The sequence below is a fragment of the Mycteria americana genome, chromosome 16 (assembly GCF_035582795.1).
Source record: "Mycteria americana isolate JAX WOST 10 ecotype Jacksonville Zoo and Gardens chromosome 16, USCA_MyAme_1.0, whole genome shotgun sequence".
Classification (NCBI taxonomy): domain Eukaryota; kingdom Metazoa; phylum Chordata; class Aves; order Ciconiiformes; family Ciconiidae; genus Mycteria; species Mycteria americana.
Genome location: NC_134380.1, coordinates 9,278,069 through 9,294,152, shown reverse-complemented (window position 1 = coordinate 9,294,152; position 16,084 = coordinate 9,278,069). Strand labels below are relative to the sequence as shown.

General features: G+C 37.8%; 1 protein-coding gene across 2 annotated transcripts in view; it reads right to left on the bottom strand.

The window, feature by feature from the left end:
• The window catches only part of ANKFN1 (ankyrin repeat and fibronectin type III domain containing 1), a 68,970-nt gene that overhangs the window by 11,966 nt on the left and 40,920 nt on the right, over positions 1 to 16,084 (bottom strand). For both annotated transcript variants that reach the window (XM_075518933.1, XM_075518932.1), the window contains 6 exons: positions 9,990 to 10,089; positions 8,695 to 8,827; positions 7,950 to 8,066; positions 3,986 to 4,201; positions 1,677 to 1,843; positions 101 to 251 (listed from right to left, as the gene is read on the bottom strand). In XM_075518933.1, coding sequence (XP_075375048.1) covers positions 101 to 251; positions 1,677 to 1,843; positions 3,986 to 4,201; positions 7,950 to 8,066; positions 8,695 to 8,827; positions 9,990 to 10,089 — 884 coding nt within the window. The remainder of the gene's footprint in view (positions 1 to 100; positions 252 to 1,676; positions 1,844 to 3,985; positions 4,202 to 7,949; positions 8,067 to 8,694; positions 8,828 to 9,989; positions 10,090 to 16,084) is intronic.

Here is a 16,084-nt window from a genome sequence, read left to right as displayed (position 1 = left end):
ACATTTAATCCCCACTTGCAAGTTACATGGTTTGTAGATTTTAGTTGTGTTCTTAAGAATCAGTTTTTAAGAAGGTGATAAATACCACAAAGGAAAATACCTGATTCAGAGGTAGATTGATCTGTTTAAGGAGAGCTTTCACTGCCATCTGGAGCTCATACAAGAACAATTGAGTAGGGCAGTCTGAAGTATGATCCATACTTTCCATAGATTCTGAGCCAGAAAGTGTTTGGATCCATTCCCACTCATCTCTGTATGTTGAGTCAAGTTAAAATTAGAAATATAACAAAAGTTCAGTGCACAAGCAGGAATTCAATGTATGTGCATTTGGGATCTGTTGATAGTTTAATCCTCATATAGCAAAACATTCTAAACTTGTGCAATCCTGATTGTTTGTGGTTAAAAATCTAACTTTGAAAAGTTTAATTTTTCTAGCACATGTACATCAGGCTGAACATTCCTTGCAAACCTCTGAAAGTCCAACTGCCTTTGAAATATTTCACTAAGGCTTCTCACTCCAGGTTTTCTTTTTCACATACTTCATTCCCTATCTACCACAATATTTTAAAAAGCATGCATTGGAAATGACAACAGTGACAATGAGCAGGAAGTTTAATTTCTGTGACAGACTCTTTTGTACTCACTGGAGCCAAAGAACTTCCTGGTTTGCTCGACATATACCCATTCTAGACCTGATAAACATGGGAGTCATCTTTCAGGATCAAATCCTTAATTCACCCTGCCCAGTATTCAGTCTTGAAAAGCAGCCAGCAGCAAACATTCAAGAAAAAAAAAGTACAGGAAACCTCACTACAAGATGGTTAATAGATGTGCTACAATTTGCTCCTAAATAAAGATCTGATCTTAAACTTCAAGAGTCAGAGATTGTTATAAACCCTGAAGCACTAGGCTTCATATTCCTTCCAAAATTTAGTTAGTATTAACTGCTACATTCTGGATATCCTTGTTATCCATATAGATATCCAGTTCCTCTTTCCTCATGCAAAATTACCAGGTGGTTGCTGAAATGATGTGGGATTAAAAAGCTCCAGAAGAAAGCCAATAAAATGTGTTGCCCACTAGGCAAGGACTAGCAAGTGCAAATAAGTGCACTTGCCCAATAGATAAGGGAAGCAACGGACAAAAGGGAAAACGGCTTTCCCAGAGCACAGCAGTTCAATGGCTGATAGCATTTGTCTGAATATGTGTTTTCAATTGCTGTATGTTTGCTGTGGATTAGAGCAAGAAACCAGATATCACAAAAGAGAATACAGAGAAAAATCACTCCATGGTCAGTGAAAATCAATAGGAAGGGTGACACTGAATTCACTGGAGGCTGAATCAGAGCTGCAGGCTATGATCTTCCTAACAGATATATGGAAGATCATTACCGCTGTGCAGAATTTGAGTGACCACAGAGTACTATCCTTAGAAACCAAAGGGCTCATATGTCTGTGTTCTGGATAGGCCTTCAGATGGCTGGAAACACACAGGTGCACCTGTTTAGTTCAGCGCTGATCTCGGTGATGGTACACACCTGAGCCAGACTTTGCTGGCAACTACAGTTTTGCAATGGCAAAATTGCCTTAGCATTTAAATGTCATCAGTTGTTTCAAACTTAAAACAAATGTTCTCTCTCTACATATGTGTGTGTAAATATGCATGTATTCACTTACTTGGAGACATTGCTGTTGTCTCGGATTTTAACATGACACAGGACATTAGGTAACTTCTGCAACACAAGCACTTTGATTTGATCCACAGAACTGCAGAGTTTAAGGTAACCCAGATACAAGCCGGGAGGGAGGCGTTGCTGACTTCGTCTGTGATAGGAAAGTATGTCCTGTTTTAAGAGAAACAGTCCTACATAAAAATCTCATTTTTTTTTCCACATAAGCGGAAGAGTTTGGGATCAAAAAGCATCAAATGTTTTTACAGCCGTCTTTTTGTTTCAACAGTGTTCCCAATTTGCAAAGCATTTAAGCACATGCTTAAGCATATAAATAATCTCTGGTAGTTTGGATGCACTTGGACAACTTTTTACTTAAAGCCATACACAGGTTCTCTAAGCTCTCCACGTCATGCAGGAATTGGCTCTAAAAAACTGAGGTTTCGATCTTCTACAACCGTAGTCTTTAAACTCGATTAAATAACATCCACCTCTGCACTCCTGTCTGGTCATTTCAGCAGTGAGCTGGGTCAGGGAACTGATTCAGCTGAAAAAAAGGAGCAGTCATTTTTCAGCCAGAGCAGTTCCCTGGTTCACATTTGGTGTGTAGCTACACAGATGTAGCAGAGCTACATTGGGAAAAAGCTATCGCCTGGGCTGCAAAAGCCAGTACTGTCACTGAAGAAATGCATGTAGAGTCACAGCCTACATCTCTCAAAAACCTGTTCTGTATTGCCTGCTGTCACCAGCATGATCTCTACGAGCATGGGGGTTGGTGGTTTGCAAAGTTTTCTGAACTAGCTGTGTTTTCTGAACAAATGGCTGTGTTTTCTGAACAAACATCTTTATCGACAAATGGAGCTTAGAAGGAATTAATAAAGATGGCGTATTTGCTGAAGGCAAGAGACATTTTTAAGGCTATGTATAGCAGTCCCCCAGAACTACCCTAAAAATGATGTCTGCTGCCATCCTGAGAAATGTGTGCTTCTGCAACGGGTGAGGATTAAGACACCTGGCCTTATGCCTTTACTCTTGGAACCATCAAATTATCTGCCAGTGCTATGCTTGGCTCTGACCAATGCAATTAGACCCTCATTTTCACAAGCGCTTCACGAACAAAATACCCATTCGATGATTAAGCAAGTAATACAAGAAAGGGTGGGCATTAGATAGGAATGTGTAAACCATTAGGGGAACATTTTTTCCACTAGGATCTCTGTGGAAATCTGATCAGGCCTGTATTTTGGGTTTCCTAATATAAAACTTTTGCCCAGATTGACATATTTCTACACCTTTAACACATTTTAATACATTAAATCTAACATAGATCAGGTAAGTTTTATTGTCTTTTGGAAATTTTTTAACGTTTCTAAAACCTGGTAATGTATATTTTGATTGCCTGTCAGTTTGCAGTATGAAAAGCACAGTCTCTGCCCAAGAAAGTGCCTCTAATTAAAAAATTAACCACAGCAGTCATCGTCTAGTTGAGGTTACTAAAGAAGGGACTAAGACAATGATTTGTCTTGTAGTATTTTGGGTAACTATGCAACTGAGTTTTAGAGCAATTGGCTACTGACATTTTGTGAGAAATAGGTTGCTGTTAGCTACAGAAAACATGTATTAATCTTTATGTGAACTATCGACATCTAACATGAGTTTACAGATACCCGGATTCTTGAAGGGCTGAAAACCCATGGCTCTCAATGATGTCAACTGAACTGACTATGCAAAGCAACTTCTAAGATCAATCCTTACCTTGGTATTTTTCTAATTGTGAAGTCTAGGGGCACGTTCTACAGAAATTAAAGGAGGGTTATGGTCAGTAAAGAATCCTTTGGCAACTATACCAGGCTCCAAGGAACTCTGAACCCCACAGAACAAGTTTATTAAGTAGAACAGTAAAGTTTTAAACCTAGATTTAGTGTTCAAGGTTGGATGGAAAAATCTTATGGAGTGTAGAAATTGTAAGTGTCTGTATAGGTGCTTAAGAAGATCCCAGAGAATTTTAAAGGTTTTTATATCCCTTGCCACAGAATTCTATAGCATGGTTTCCCGAAACTGATAGAAACTGTACTATTCTCTGCTAGGACTTTGAAGTAATTCCTTTAGAATCTCATGGATATTTTACATATTAAGGATCTGATCCCAGACCCACTGGAAGTAATATAAGTCTTTGCTTTCAATGGGAGCCTTGCCATTAATTTTATTGGGCACTGGATTAAGGCCTAAAATTCTACAAGACTCTTCCAAAAATCAAGGCTCTGGCACAGGCTTTACAAAAGCAAATAACATACAGCAAGAGAAGCAAAGCACTACCTGGATTGTTATAAGCAAGATGTCTAATGCTGTTGGCTCCTCTGGAGTTGAAAGGGATTTCCTCTGGCTTTGTAGTTTGGATACCTGCATCCATTTGCCGTTAAAAAATGAATAAAGACTCTCCACTTCTCTTATAGTAACTATTAGCATATTGCCATGTCGATCCTTGATTGGCTCATAAAAAACTCTGCCTAAGTTGTGAGTTCCCAGCAAATTCTAGAAAACAAGCAAATTATAAAATGAAAGTTATTTATCGCATATCACGAGAGTGGCATTTTTTGAAATGTTGTGCCCCCTGACATCAGTCCTATTGACTTCAGTAAAAACTAGACACACGATGTTTCTCAAACCCTTGCCCTCCAGTCATATCATTCGGTGGCAAAAGGAAAAGTTTCTCCCTAGGTTGTGTTTGTGTATTGAACTGTGGATCCTCCAATGTATTTGGTCCAGCAGCGTTTAGTCCAACATTTAGTGGAGAACATCAGAAAGACTATTACAACCCAATGCCTTTGTAAAAGGAAACACTGCAAAGTAACTTACTGATTTGGACAGAACTTCCTATTTTTGCCCAGTTATGTAAAGATAAAGGGTGCAATTTTCAAAAGCACTCAGTGTTGGTCTAGTGGTGATTCCTTTGGTATCAATGAAGCCCTTCTGATTTGAACTTACTGAAGAGCTAGGTGCTTATCTTAACCTCCCCATAACCAAATGTCAGAGATGATACAAAATTCTTCCTCTATCCCCAAATCATTCATATTGGACACTTCAAATGTTTTCTGTTAGGGTTATTAATCTCCTTTTTCTGTTCTCTGTTTTAAAATTATTCAGATTATTTTCAGCAATAAAAGCAAGAGGCCCTCATATCTGTGTTGAATGTAAATAATTCTGAAGCTAAACCATGGGGTGGTTTGTGAAGGAACACAGAGGAATTTGAAGAGACGCGGACCCTTTTCCTTTTACTTCAGATACCAAGAATGTGCTAGACAAAACCGGCAGAAACTAACAAACTAGCAGGGCAAAGCTCTCCAGGAAAATATGTGAGGATTAAAGAAAAGTAATTTTAAAAGACTCCACATAAAATACATATTTTGGTCAAAATCCCTTTCCTCACACAGTAAGGCATCTGCTTATAGGTGCAAACACACTAAATCCAGTGACCAGCCACTGAAGAGATTCCCAGATGTCTTAAAGAAAAATGCCTAACATTTAAAATATGCTCATTACTTTGCGACTTTTCAAGAGATCTACAGTAAGCTGGATAGGGATGGGGGTAGTTTAAAATGAAAACTCGAATTCACAATGTAGCACATTTTATGTTTAGGCAAGTGCTGTACATTAACTTAATGACATTGTAAACGGACAGATTATCCTGAATTTATTTATCTGTACTTAGCAGGCAATATTTACTTATAAACTGTATTATTAAATTGTTTATAAACTCTAGGTAGTCAGCACAGTGACTGCCCTTTATGTGGCATAACTTAGCTATTTTAGCTTTATGTGTCCCTCTCCAGGGCATACTGTTGATGTTTATATAGCACCTCCCCTCTTCTTTTTTTAACTGTTCTGCCTTTTGAGGTTAGCCTCCATAACTGGTTAACATGGGGTGTTCTGAGTACACATTTTGTATTAATCCATGTGTCCACAGGTGGGACAAATCGTTGCAGGTAGATGTTAGCCATCTAGTTGTCATAATAATCACTGCAACATATGAATGTGCCTAGATGAAAACAAACAGTTCTTTACTGTCACTGACTGTATATTTTGAATGGCATTCCAGCACAGAGAATGGGGGTACCTACTAATATGAGTATGTGACTAATTCATATACTAAAAAAGTTTTGTGTCTGCTTAATTTGGCACCCCATCACTTGTGTTTTGTTTGCTTTAGTCGTCTATTGGTAACAACAGGCAAAATTACAGTCCCTGTTGTCTCTGAATCTACTGATCTAGTCCCTTAGCAGCTGTGTTGTCACTGATCTTTTCCATTCTGTCCTAAATTCCTGCGGAGTCAGTCTATTAACTGCCTCAATAAAATGTATTAAACCGTATAAACTTTATTGAGATCCTTCCATTGGTGGATCCCATTAGGCCACACACCGTTAGAGGTTGGCAGATCGGTGACAATCCCCGTGTTCATCAGGGGACCAAGCTAACAGAACAAATGTTAAGGACAATAAATTTGCCAGAAATTCAACAGAGCAATATACCACATGGACACATTTGCTATATCTCTGTGCTTCAAACTCTGCTCTTAACATCTCTGGTAGCAAATAATAACACAATGTACTAGGAATCTTGGTTATCTTGAAGTGCAGTCCGTGCATACTAGCAATGCTCTGTTAAAGGCAATCTGCGCAGAGGGAATGAAACTGAGCTAACCAAAGGAATATGTGCTACCTAAGCTGAGCTAACCACACCAGAGGGAACATTCAGCAGATATAGTTAAAACTTTCTCTAGTGACAGCTCAAAGGACTGACAAGCAGCTGCTGCTTAATACAGGTGGTCCTCCAATAAAGGTACAGCAGACTGGCATTCCCTATATTTCGGGATACTTTGGGGAAATCAGTCAAGACAGGTGGTTGCCCAGGAAGGCTACTCTCCTGTACAGCGTGCTTTGCCAAAAGATGTAAAACAAACCCCACATGGATATTGTTAATAATGGCCACAAAGTATCTGGCTCTCATAGCTGCTATAAAACCTAGCTTATTGCATTGACTGGCAATAACAAGAGGGATGGCTGTGTGGCTAATACATGAGCCAAGCAATATGAAGATCTTCATTAATTCCATGACTTTACCATAGATTTTTCTGGGAAGCTTTGGTGACTTCATTCAAACAAAAGGTAGGAGAAAGTGAGGCATGGATATACTTCTTCTGTAAGAATCATCTTTTTGAAAATGTATTTTCCCACAGAGGTAAATATTTTACGGAAGTGTCTGCCTTCCAGCTAGAGATTTCATGTTATCATGAAACCCATTCTTCAAAAGCTTTACAATAAATGTCAAAATGTTCTGCTGGAGAAAGTGTAATTACTATTTGCATAACAAACAGTGGACCAAGAGACAGAAGGATTAAGTGGCCTGTACAGTACCACTCAGGTTGTATCTGTAGCACAGGTTGGAACGGAAGCATCCTGAGTCACTGCTATGCCTTAACAGCATGATATGAATAGTGCATGTAGTGCTGCTGTCCCTACCACTGTGCTGAGGGGTCAGCACAAGATCTGTGCACCATGTAATCTCTCTTAGTCTCTGTTTTTAAGGGTCTAAATAGGTTCTGTGCACAAAGGTACATTTCACCTTAAAAATTTTGGCAGCTTAATTAAGAATGTAATGAAAGATTCATTTTTATTTCCCCGCTGACAATCCACAACAGCATAGCCATCCTGTTTGTCAAACAGTGTAGTTCTGCCCTAGAAGCTGTACTTGAGCAGTTTGTAAGCCATGGGTGAATCAAGAGTACTATTCTGGAAACTTCAGCAGTCTACTTGTCCTTGCTGTCGGGAACAGAAGCTACCTACCGCTGCAGGTTCCCATATAGCACAAGGGAGTGCTAAATCTTACCCAGAGTTTAAATGCTTCATTAATATATTAATAATGAATAATGAATAGGCCTTCTAAGAGGCTTTTGAGCAGCAAATATTAGGATTATAACTCTTGAATTCCCAATCTGCAAACCCACAGGCTTATCTGTGGTCATTATTTATTGGTTCATATCTGTTTGTTTCTTCATCTGCCACTATTATTTCTTTCCTTTCTTTTTCCTACTCTTTACTTTTAATGTAACTCCTTCCTTCCAGCTGGCAAGAGAGGCTCAGTAGCTCATTTCATTGTAGATGATAACGCTGCTCCAAAGAACAGGCCAGTGGGGAGTGGTGAACCGTAGGACAGCTGGCAGTACTATCCCTTAGAGATCAGAAAGTCACTAAGTTAACAGCTAGAAATATGCAATGCAACCAACCTGTAGCTGTGCTGCTGCTGAAAGCATTTTTTGCCTGGCTTGAAGTGCTGTTGATGAGGACACAGATATAGACATATTCTGCCTTAGCCATCTGATGTCATCCCACATGCAAGACAACTGCAAAAATATACCCAGTTCAATCAGTTTTTGTTCTCAGCATTTACAAAAGCAGAAATGAAACGAAAAGCATTTTGGACTTGGAAAAATCAGTAGGCATTGCTCATTTTGAGTTTCTGCAGACGGCAATGAGTTGCCTGGGTAAACATGAAACAGATATTGAATCAGACACAGAAGTTGTTCTGTAAAGATCGTGCACCTATTTCAATTGCTTTTTGGACTACTGTGTAAAATTGATTTACTGTTCCTCAGGGTATAAAAAATAGTGTGAAAAGACCTTGAATGATGGCATAACCATAATACCAACTTTAAAACTTCTGGTTATTTCTTTAGGCTCTTCCGCTCTTCCTCTAAGTGTTCATAAAAGCTTTAGGTACCCAAGTAGCAATCATTTATGTAGGGTCGTACATTTAAAGGAGCTAATTGTGCCACTGTCAGCGACCCAGTCAGAATCAAACCTATATAAATGGTTTGTGAAAACTGCATTTTACCACGAGTGAAAGGTAAAGCACTTCATCATTTAGCTTTTTAATGACGTCATTTCATATATTCAGCATGATGGGCCAAGGCCTATGCACTGCCAGCAACAAATTTGTAGAAGCAATATATGAAATTAGGCTCCCATTACCTTTGTGAACCACAGGAAATCCTGCATAACTGAACTACTGTGAGAGTCATCAATTTCCACAATTGGGATTTGATCTTCATTGGTTACTAATAAATTGTCTTTGTAAAAAAATATAACAGATAAGTAGAGACCCCTAAAGAAAGAAGGAAACATTGTCAAATACCTTTCATGTCTATTCACACCCACATCAAATTTTAGTCAAAGAATCATAGATGTTAAGTTCTGAGGAGACAAACTGAATCATCTGGTCTTAACTTCTGTGTTATATAGATCATGCAACTTCAGCCCGTGAATTCTGAAAAATATTTGGGAAGCTTATCACTTTAGATGATGTGAGACTACAGGAATCTAAGAAATTATGAATCTGTGCAAGCTACTGACATCAGTTTTAGTAAGAATTTTGCCAGAGTAAACAGTACACAATGGAGGTTTTATGCCCTTTAGAAATCAGAAATTTTACCAAAACTTTTTATCATTAATGCGAATTAGTTCTGCCCTCGTTTGCTTCAGAGTAAAGCTGAATTAACTCAATTAAAATCAGGCGGGTTATTATGGATTTACATTAGTGTAATTGAGTGTAATTTGGCCAGCATATCTGTAAAACTGTTTATGGAGATCACTCCTTTCAATATTTACTCTTGCAATTAGTTACATATGTTAAGTAGTTGCCTTAGGGAATTTAAAGACTCTGGAGAGCTCTTCTGAAAGAATCAAACTCTTATCAAAATACAAAGAAGAAAAAGCAAGCTGAACACTCCTGGCAATGAAAGAAGAAATAATCCAGCATAAGCTACTTCCATTTGCTAAAACAAATTATCAAGGCTGAGGGTTGTTTGGGTCACACTGGGTTGCAAACCTAGCTAAAGATGTTAGAGAATTCTAGATGTGTTGCTTGTTGCCAATGGACTATTATAACATGTTATCTGAGCCCTGCATTTTATCTTATGAATGAAATAAATACCGTAGTTTCATTATTGAGCAGCAACAGAGGCAGTGCTTCCAAAATACCTGAGTAACTGCACTTTGTGTTTGCACAGAATATTTCGCTCTGTCACAATTCAAATCCATTTCCAACAGTAACAATGAAAAGATTCTATTGATTCCAGTAGGAACTGGAGCATTATTTTCCTATCAGTCTTACATGTATGTGATTTTATCAGGTTCATTCTGATTGATTGCTGTTTCATTGGTAGAGGAATCTTCACATATATTTCTAAGGTGCTTTTCACTATTACATAAGAGCAACAACTGCTAGCTAAAACTCAGAATGTTTGGGAGATAAATGAATGACAAACCGTTTTAGAGTCTTCACAAACTTGTTCGATGAATGGAAAAGGTGCTTCAGGCTTCTGGAAACTGATTGCTTGCGACCAGCATTCTGTAGTTTAGAACTTTCTAAAATGGAAAACAAAAAGCAAACCAAACCCAGCACTTAAATTTCAGTTAGTATCTCATAAAGAACCTTTATCGCTTGAACCACAATACTAAATTTCAGTCAGTGCCCACTATATTCTTTTCAAAAGGCAACATTTAGAAACATGCTCAAATACGACCTTTTGCTCATATTTTCATTATCTTAGTGATATGCGACAGCAATCAATTTCCTTACTTGCAGCAACCTCAGACTTGTAAAAATGCTTTGCTCCTAGGCAAAGTATAGCTTCAACCAGTACCACCTACTCTTAATGTTCAGAATGGATATGAATTTTGCAAGTGGTCTCAAGAACCCAAGAAGAGAATCGAACCATCAGTCAACATTATAGGGTGTTGTAATTCCTCAGTTTCTCTCCATATATACCTTAAGCTTCTGAGAACTGAATAATTGGTGCCCTGGCAATCACTAACATCACAGCATCACCAGTCTAATCTACGTAAAAGCTTTAAGGAAACAAGTAGATTGACCCTCATCTTTCTCTGTATCACATTAAATGCCTGTGCTTTTGTTTGGATTTTTTTTTCCCCGTCACAACAATTTCCACTCACCTGTATTGCTTCAGAGCTTTCACAGTTACATTTGCTCCCTAGTAATCTGGAATCCAAGGAAGAGGTGTTTAACTTATTTGTTCACTTCATGTCAAAGCTGAGACCTGCTGTGTGCCTGCAAGGATATCTGGACCAGCTCTCTCAATAGAAGAATTGTATAAATTTGAATATTTGCCCAATATTCTAAAAAATGTGGTTAAATTTTTATACATTGTATTATTTTTCACTTTCATGACTTTGACTTCATGTCTTTCCTTCTCTCCTGCATGGCCTGAGTTTCCTTGTAAGCCAAAGAAAAATCTTCCAGTGGGAACTGAAACTCGCAAGCTCTGTGAAACAGCTGTGTCCACCTGGATACCTGTAAGCAGATTTTAGAGGGTATGCCAATAGATGGCAGTCAGGAACATGCAGGATTGTATAATGTATAATGTATTGTCAGTTGTTGTTGTCCACATATGGCATTTAAAAGGAACGGGCACTAAAAACTGTTTGAGGGGTTTTTTTGCATTGTCTTTTGCGATGTCCCTCCCGTTTAATGCTGTTGTAAGAGAAACAGCAGAAACATTTAATTTAAAAAAAAAAACATTCTTCAGATATTTACTGTGATCTGAAAAGAAAGACAAAAAGAAAAATGTAACTGTGAAATTATATCTGAGTTTTCTGGGATCTGACTGTTTATTTGGATGCAGCATGGGTACCCATCCAGACTGAAGTGTGAAACATTTTGAGGGACACCCTTCTCCAGTGGGGAAAAAATATGACTCATGAAGAACTATTTGCTGAAAGCTGCTAATCAGTCTGCTTAGGTGTTTTCAGAGTAACATATTTCCCACTTACCTCCAGTGCAAAATAGGAGGTGTCTATCTGTGACTCCCTAGTGAGTTCTAAGTTTGAACATTTAAAGAACATCTAAATTTGCTCTTGTCAAAACCCCATCTGTGAAAGTGTTCAACATATTTTTAAATGAGGAATAAATTTGCACCATAATTTGCACATTGAAAACCACAGAAAGAAGACACATTGTTAGCAATAATTACCACTCTGCTGAACAGCAAGTACAAAGAGAACAAGGTTCTATTGGGGGTGAAATCATACAATTCAGATGTATGAGGCTTATTAGATCATCAAATCCATTGTCTTTCCAGTGCAAACTTGTTCTCCATAGCATATTCTCCAATGCGCTGTTCAGTTTAGTTTTAACAGACTCATCCAAATCCATGATGCTCCTTTGATGCAACTGATCTTGGTTTTCTTTTCCTTTGAAAAAAATTCATTTGTTTTTCTATCCATATCTCCTCAGATAATTTTTATTTTACTGTGAACTTTTTTCAGTATATCACAGTAATGTAAACCAAATGCTACATGAAAACTCCTGTCATACTGTTTCCTTCTTCCAAGGTTAAGATCAATTTAGGAATATAAATTTCATTCTAATTATGCAATTTTTATTTTCTTCTATATTAAGGATGGAGGGAATGGAGGAGGAAATTGCTGAAGGCAAAGCAACATAATTCTGTGTAAAACACCCAGAGACTGCAGCATTAAAATAAGAGGGCACATTACAAGTGAAATATATGTTATTGGGCTATTCAGTGGTTTGGGTTTAGTCCACAGATTTGCAGAAGCCAACAGCAAAAGAAATAATGTAAAACTAGATGGAGACTGTAAACTCTCCTACATTGCTATTTGCTTTTGTTTTACAGTACAGTGTGTCTAGAAGCCAAAAAACATGGAGCTGAGATTAGAGGATAATTTGGACCTACAGGAAATGGAACTTTGTCTGTTATTTAATTAACTAATAAATAACATAGAGTAACCTTTATAGCAAAGCACCAGTAACAACAAAATAAGTTTATATTAATAAATGATACAGCAATAGAGTTGTGAGCTCTTTTAATAGAAGCTCAGGAGCAAACAAATAGTGGCCGAGATTAGAGAATTTCCAGTGATTAGATTTAGATCAGAAGCATTCAAACCTGGATGGAAGTAGGCAATTCACTACAAAGGTATATTTACAACATTAGCAGTTTTTCTCTTCTCAGGTAGGATATATAAATGTTTCTTTGCAGTTCACTTAAATACAACAGATACTTAAAAGCAACATAAGTCAGTCGTGGAAGAATAAGAACAAAGTTGCATACTCAGGCTGCTAGTATGCATCTGGGGTCTCTGCTCTAGAGGAATGTCTGTTATGCTGTGCCATTTCTCTGAGGAGGAAGATCATCTGGAATTTGTCCTATCACTAGACAAGCGGGTGCCTCTCCTCAAGTGGGGCACATGTGAAGTGAATGGAATTACCTCAGTGCAAAATTATCTGAGATCTTAGCCCCACAAATCAGACAGCCTGTGGAGCAGCTAAGCATCATTTAGGGCGACCCTGAATAAGGAGACAAATTAGCACAAGATGAGTTAGATCCCACTGAAATCCTAGTGGAGTGCATAAAATGAGGTTTAGAGTTTTCACTAACTGTGTAACCCTATGAAAATAACATCAAATAGCTGAAACTTCCAGACAAATTCAAACTTAACTTAAAGCCACACATTTTTAGGAGTGCAGACAACTGACATTGGGGTAATGTGCATGGAGACATAATTCCACGCAGAAGTTAAAGGCATAAGTAGTGGCCAGATGCCTCAATAGCTTGAGACCATGATAGATTCTGCATTAACTCACCTCAAGGTGGGATGCCTTTCAAAAGAAAATTCTGTATCTCATTAAGAAGCTATTGGCATGACAGTCATATTACTGGGTGGTATATTTTGGATTACAAAGTCAGGCTCAACAGCTGAAATTGTAGCTTCTTAAATTCCCTACCTGAACTTCTCCGTCTATGGCTTGGCTCTTAAGCCTGCTTTTGTATATTCTCACAAACAATTATAATCTAAACATTTTAAATGCCCTGTGGAATCAGAGATCCTTCTCTTTGTTAAATGCAATAAAACGATGTGCTCTGCTTGTGAATCAAATTACAATTAGAACATTTTTATTTCACCTCTGACTTGTCTAGTAAAATACATTTCAACCAAATTTCAGAAAGAAAATATCTGGTAAGCATTTTACTGAAGAGTTGGGTTCCTTTCTTAATGAAGCATCACACAATTACTTAATCCACTCAGAATTGTTCAGAAAGAATGATCTACAAGAAAAAAATACTTAAAAAATACATTTGAAGTGTTGCCAGGACATACAGTTGTACTAACTCAGTTATGATAGTCTGTGGCATGGTATTATGAAGACAAATGGATGACTGTTGTTTGTAATCATCAGGGTTTTCCAGAAGATTAAACATATGAAAGCAAAGCTTCCTAAGTAATTCCCTAGGAGATTTCATCATATCACAGAGCAGGTTCAAAAGCAACAGCTGATCTAATTCCAAAAGCTCTTAAACTCACTGTACATTCCAGTGTATTCTTCCTGGTATTTTTGTAAGCTTGTTTTCTTCAGCCCCTGAAATGCAAAGCATAGGGCAAAAGGCAGGCTGCAGTGCAAAGCCTGAATGAACAGACTTGGGCAAGAGATCTGCCTGGAATCTGGGCAATTTAACCCTCCCAGATCACGCTGGAGCAGTAGCACACAGCCTTGCTCTTCTAGCTCCTCTGTATTCTGAGGCTTTTGCCTATGTTAACCAAGTAATCTCAGACCTTTTAGATCAATTACCCTTTCAGTTTTTCCACCTCCCTTGCACTCCTCCTCCACTCTCCTTCAGCCAGCCTGAGCATCATGAGTGTGACATCCTGCAGAAGAGTCACTTAGTGAAAAGCCAAGGTGCCAAGACCCCAGGTTTGTGTCCTGTCTCCGTCTTCACCTAGCTTTAATTCATGCAGAGCTTGATTCCGCTCTCATTTATAAACCACAGCAAATCAGTGATTGTAAGCAGATTCAAGGATACTCTACAGTGTCCAGCTATTTACTGACATCTCTAAAACAAATGAGGAAGACAGAGGTTACAATATTAACGTGTAATCAAAGAAGAGTGTGGTAAAAAGAAACATGGTAAAGAATGGATAGATGCCTGGGCAGGTCCTCAGCTTATGTATAACAGCATATGCATACTGACTTCTACCCATGTCAGTCACATCATGCTAATTTACATTAATTAAGAATCTAGCTGAGGCCTCTTTATTATATGAAGTGAAAGCCATTATTTGGGCTTTTCTGTCACATACAGTAGCTTATCTCAGATCCTTGATCAAACTCCTCAGATTTCACTGAGGTTTATAAATACCAGAATCAAACTTCAGAGTCAAAGTGATGTCATAATTCTTACTTTTTCTGCAAACTCTTTGTCTTGATTCTTTACCAAATTACTGAAATACAAGGGATTGACATCAGTCATATATTTAAGACAAGTTCCAAAGGCTCTCCTATTATGTTACAATCCTGATTTATCCAAAATATACTACTGTGTAATGCTAGTATTACACGCAATTATGAGATTTTTATTTGGTTGGAGGCAAGGGCGTTGCTCAGGCTGACTCCACAGTGTAGTACTGCCACATGTAAGCTCCTACATCCTCTTTCAGACGTGCAAGAAAATGTTCTGAGCTAAACAGATTTTCTATATTGTTGTTATTTATTATTTAAGGAAAATGAGTTAGGAAATTAACAACAGAATTGTCTGTGCTTTGCTTTGAGACTGGGGTTAATTTCTGGAGCAGTGGAATTTTATAAGAACCAGGCACTGGTGTCAGATTCTCAAAAGGAGGTATTTTCTGCATGTTGTTTATAACTGCTTCTGTTCTGGGCTGGTATGTCAGTAAAACAATTTATACTAAGAATATTCTCAGATATTCCATCACTTATTCCCTGTTGACTAGGAAGGTGACTTGAAAGACCTGAGATATTCACTAACTTCAGAAAGGAAAAACTATACCAGGGAAAAAAGACTTCTTTAATAGCATGAAAAAGCTATGTAAGAGATAGAATACATAATCTGTATTTCCAGTACCAAGACCACCTGCAAGTGATAATGCTTGTATGAATTTTAATTAGAGAAACAACATTTTCATGCAATATCTCCTTTCCCTTTCCAAGCAACATAGCTGAATAGTTTAAGTTGCTATGGTTACAATGGGTTGTGGCAGACTGTGGATCATCGTGATAGTGACATATTTGCACATAAAGAACAAAGGCCGCATCTTTCCATTTCAGCCAGATGATTTTAGCCCTAAGTATTTCTATGATTTTAAATCAATTGATGCAGCTTGACATAACAGTCATACTAGGTGAAGAAAAATGAAAACTTCATGGTAGTTCAACTTTTCAGTTTAAAATAAGTTCCTTTGCAATGAAGCATTATTCCAGTTAGAATTTTATTTTAAGAAAATAAATAGTACTTTTCAACAACCCGTATAGAACAGGAGTTTTTATATATGCTTTAAAAAGAATGCCAAGCTGTTGCCTTGG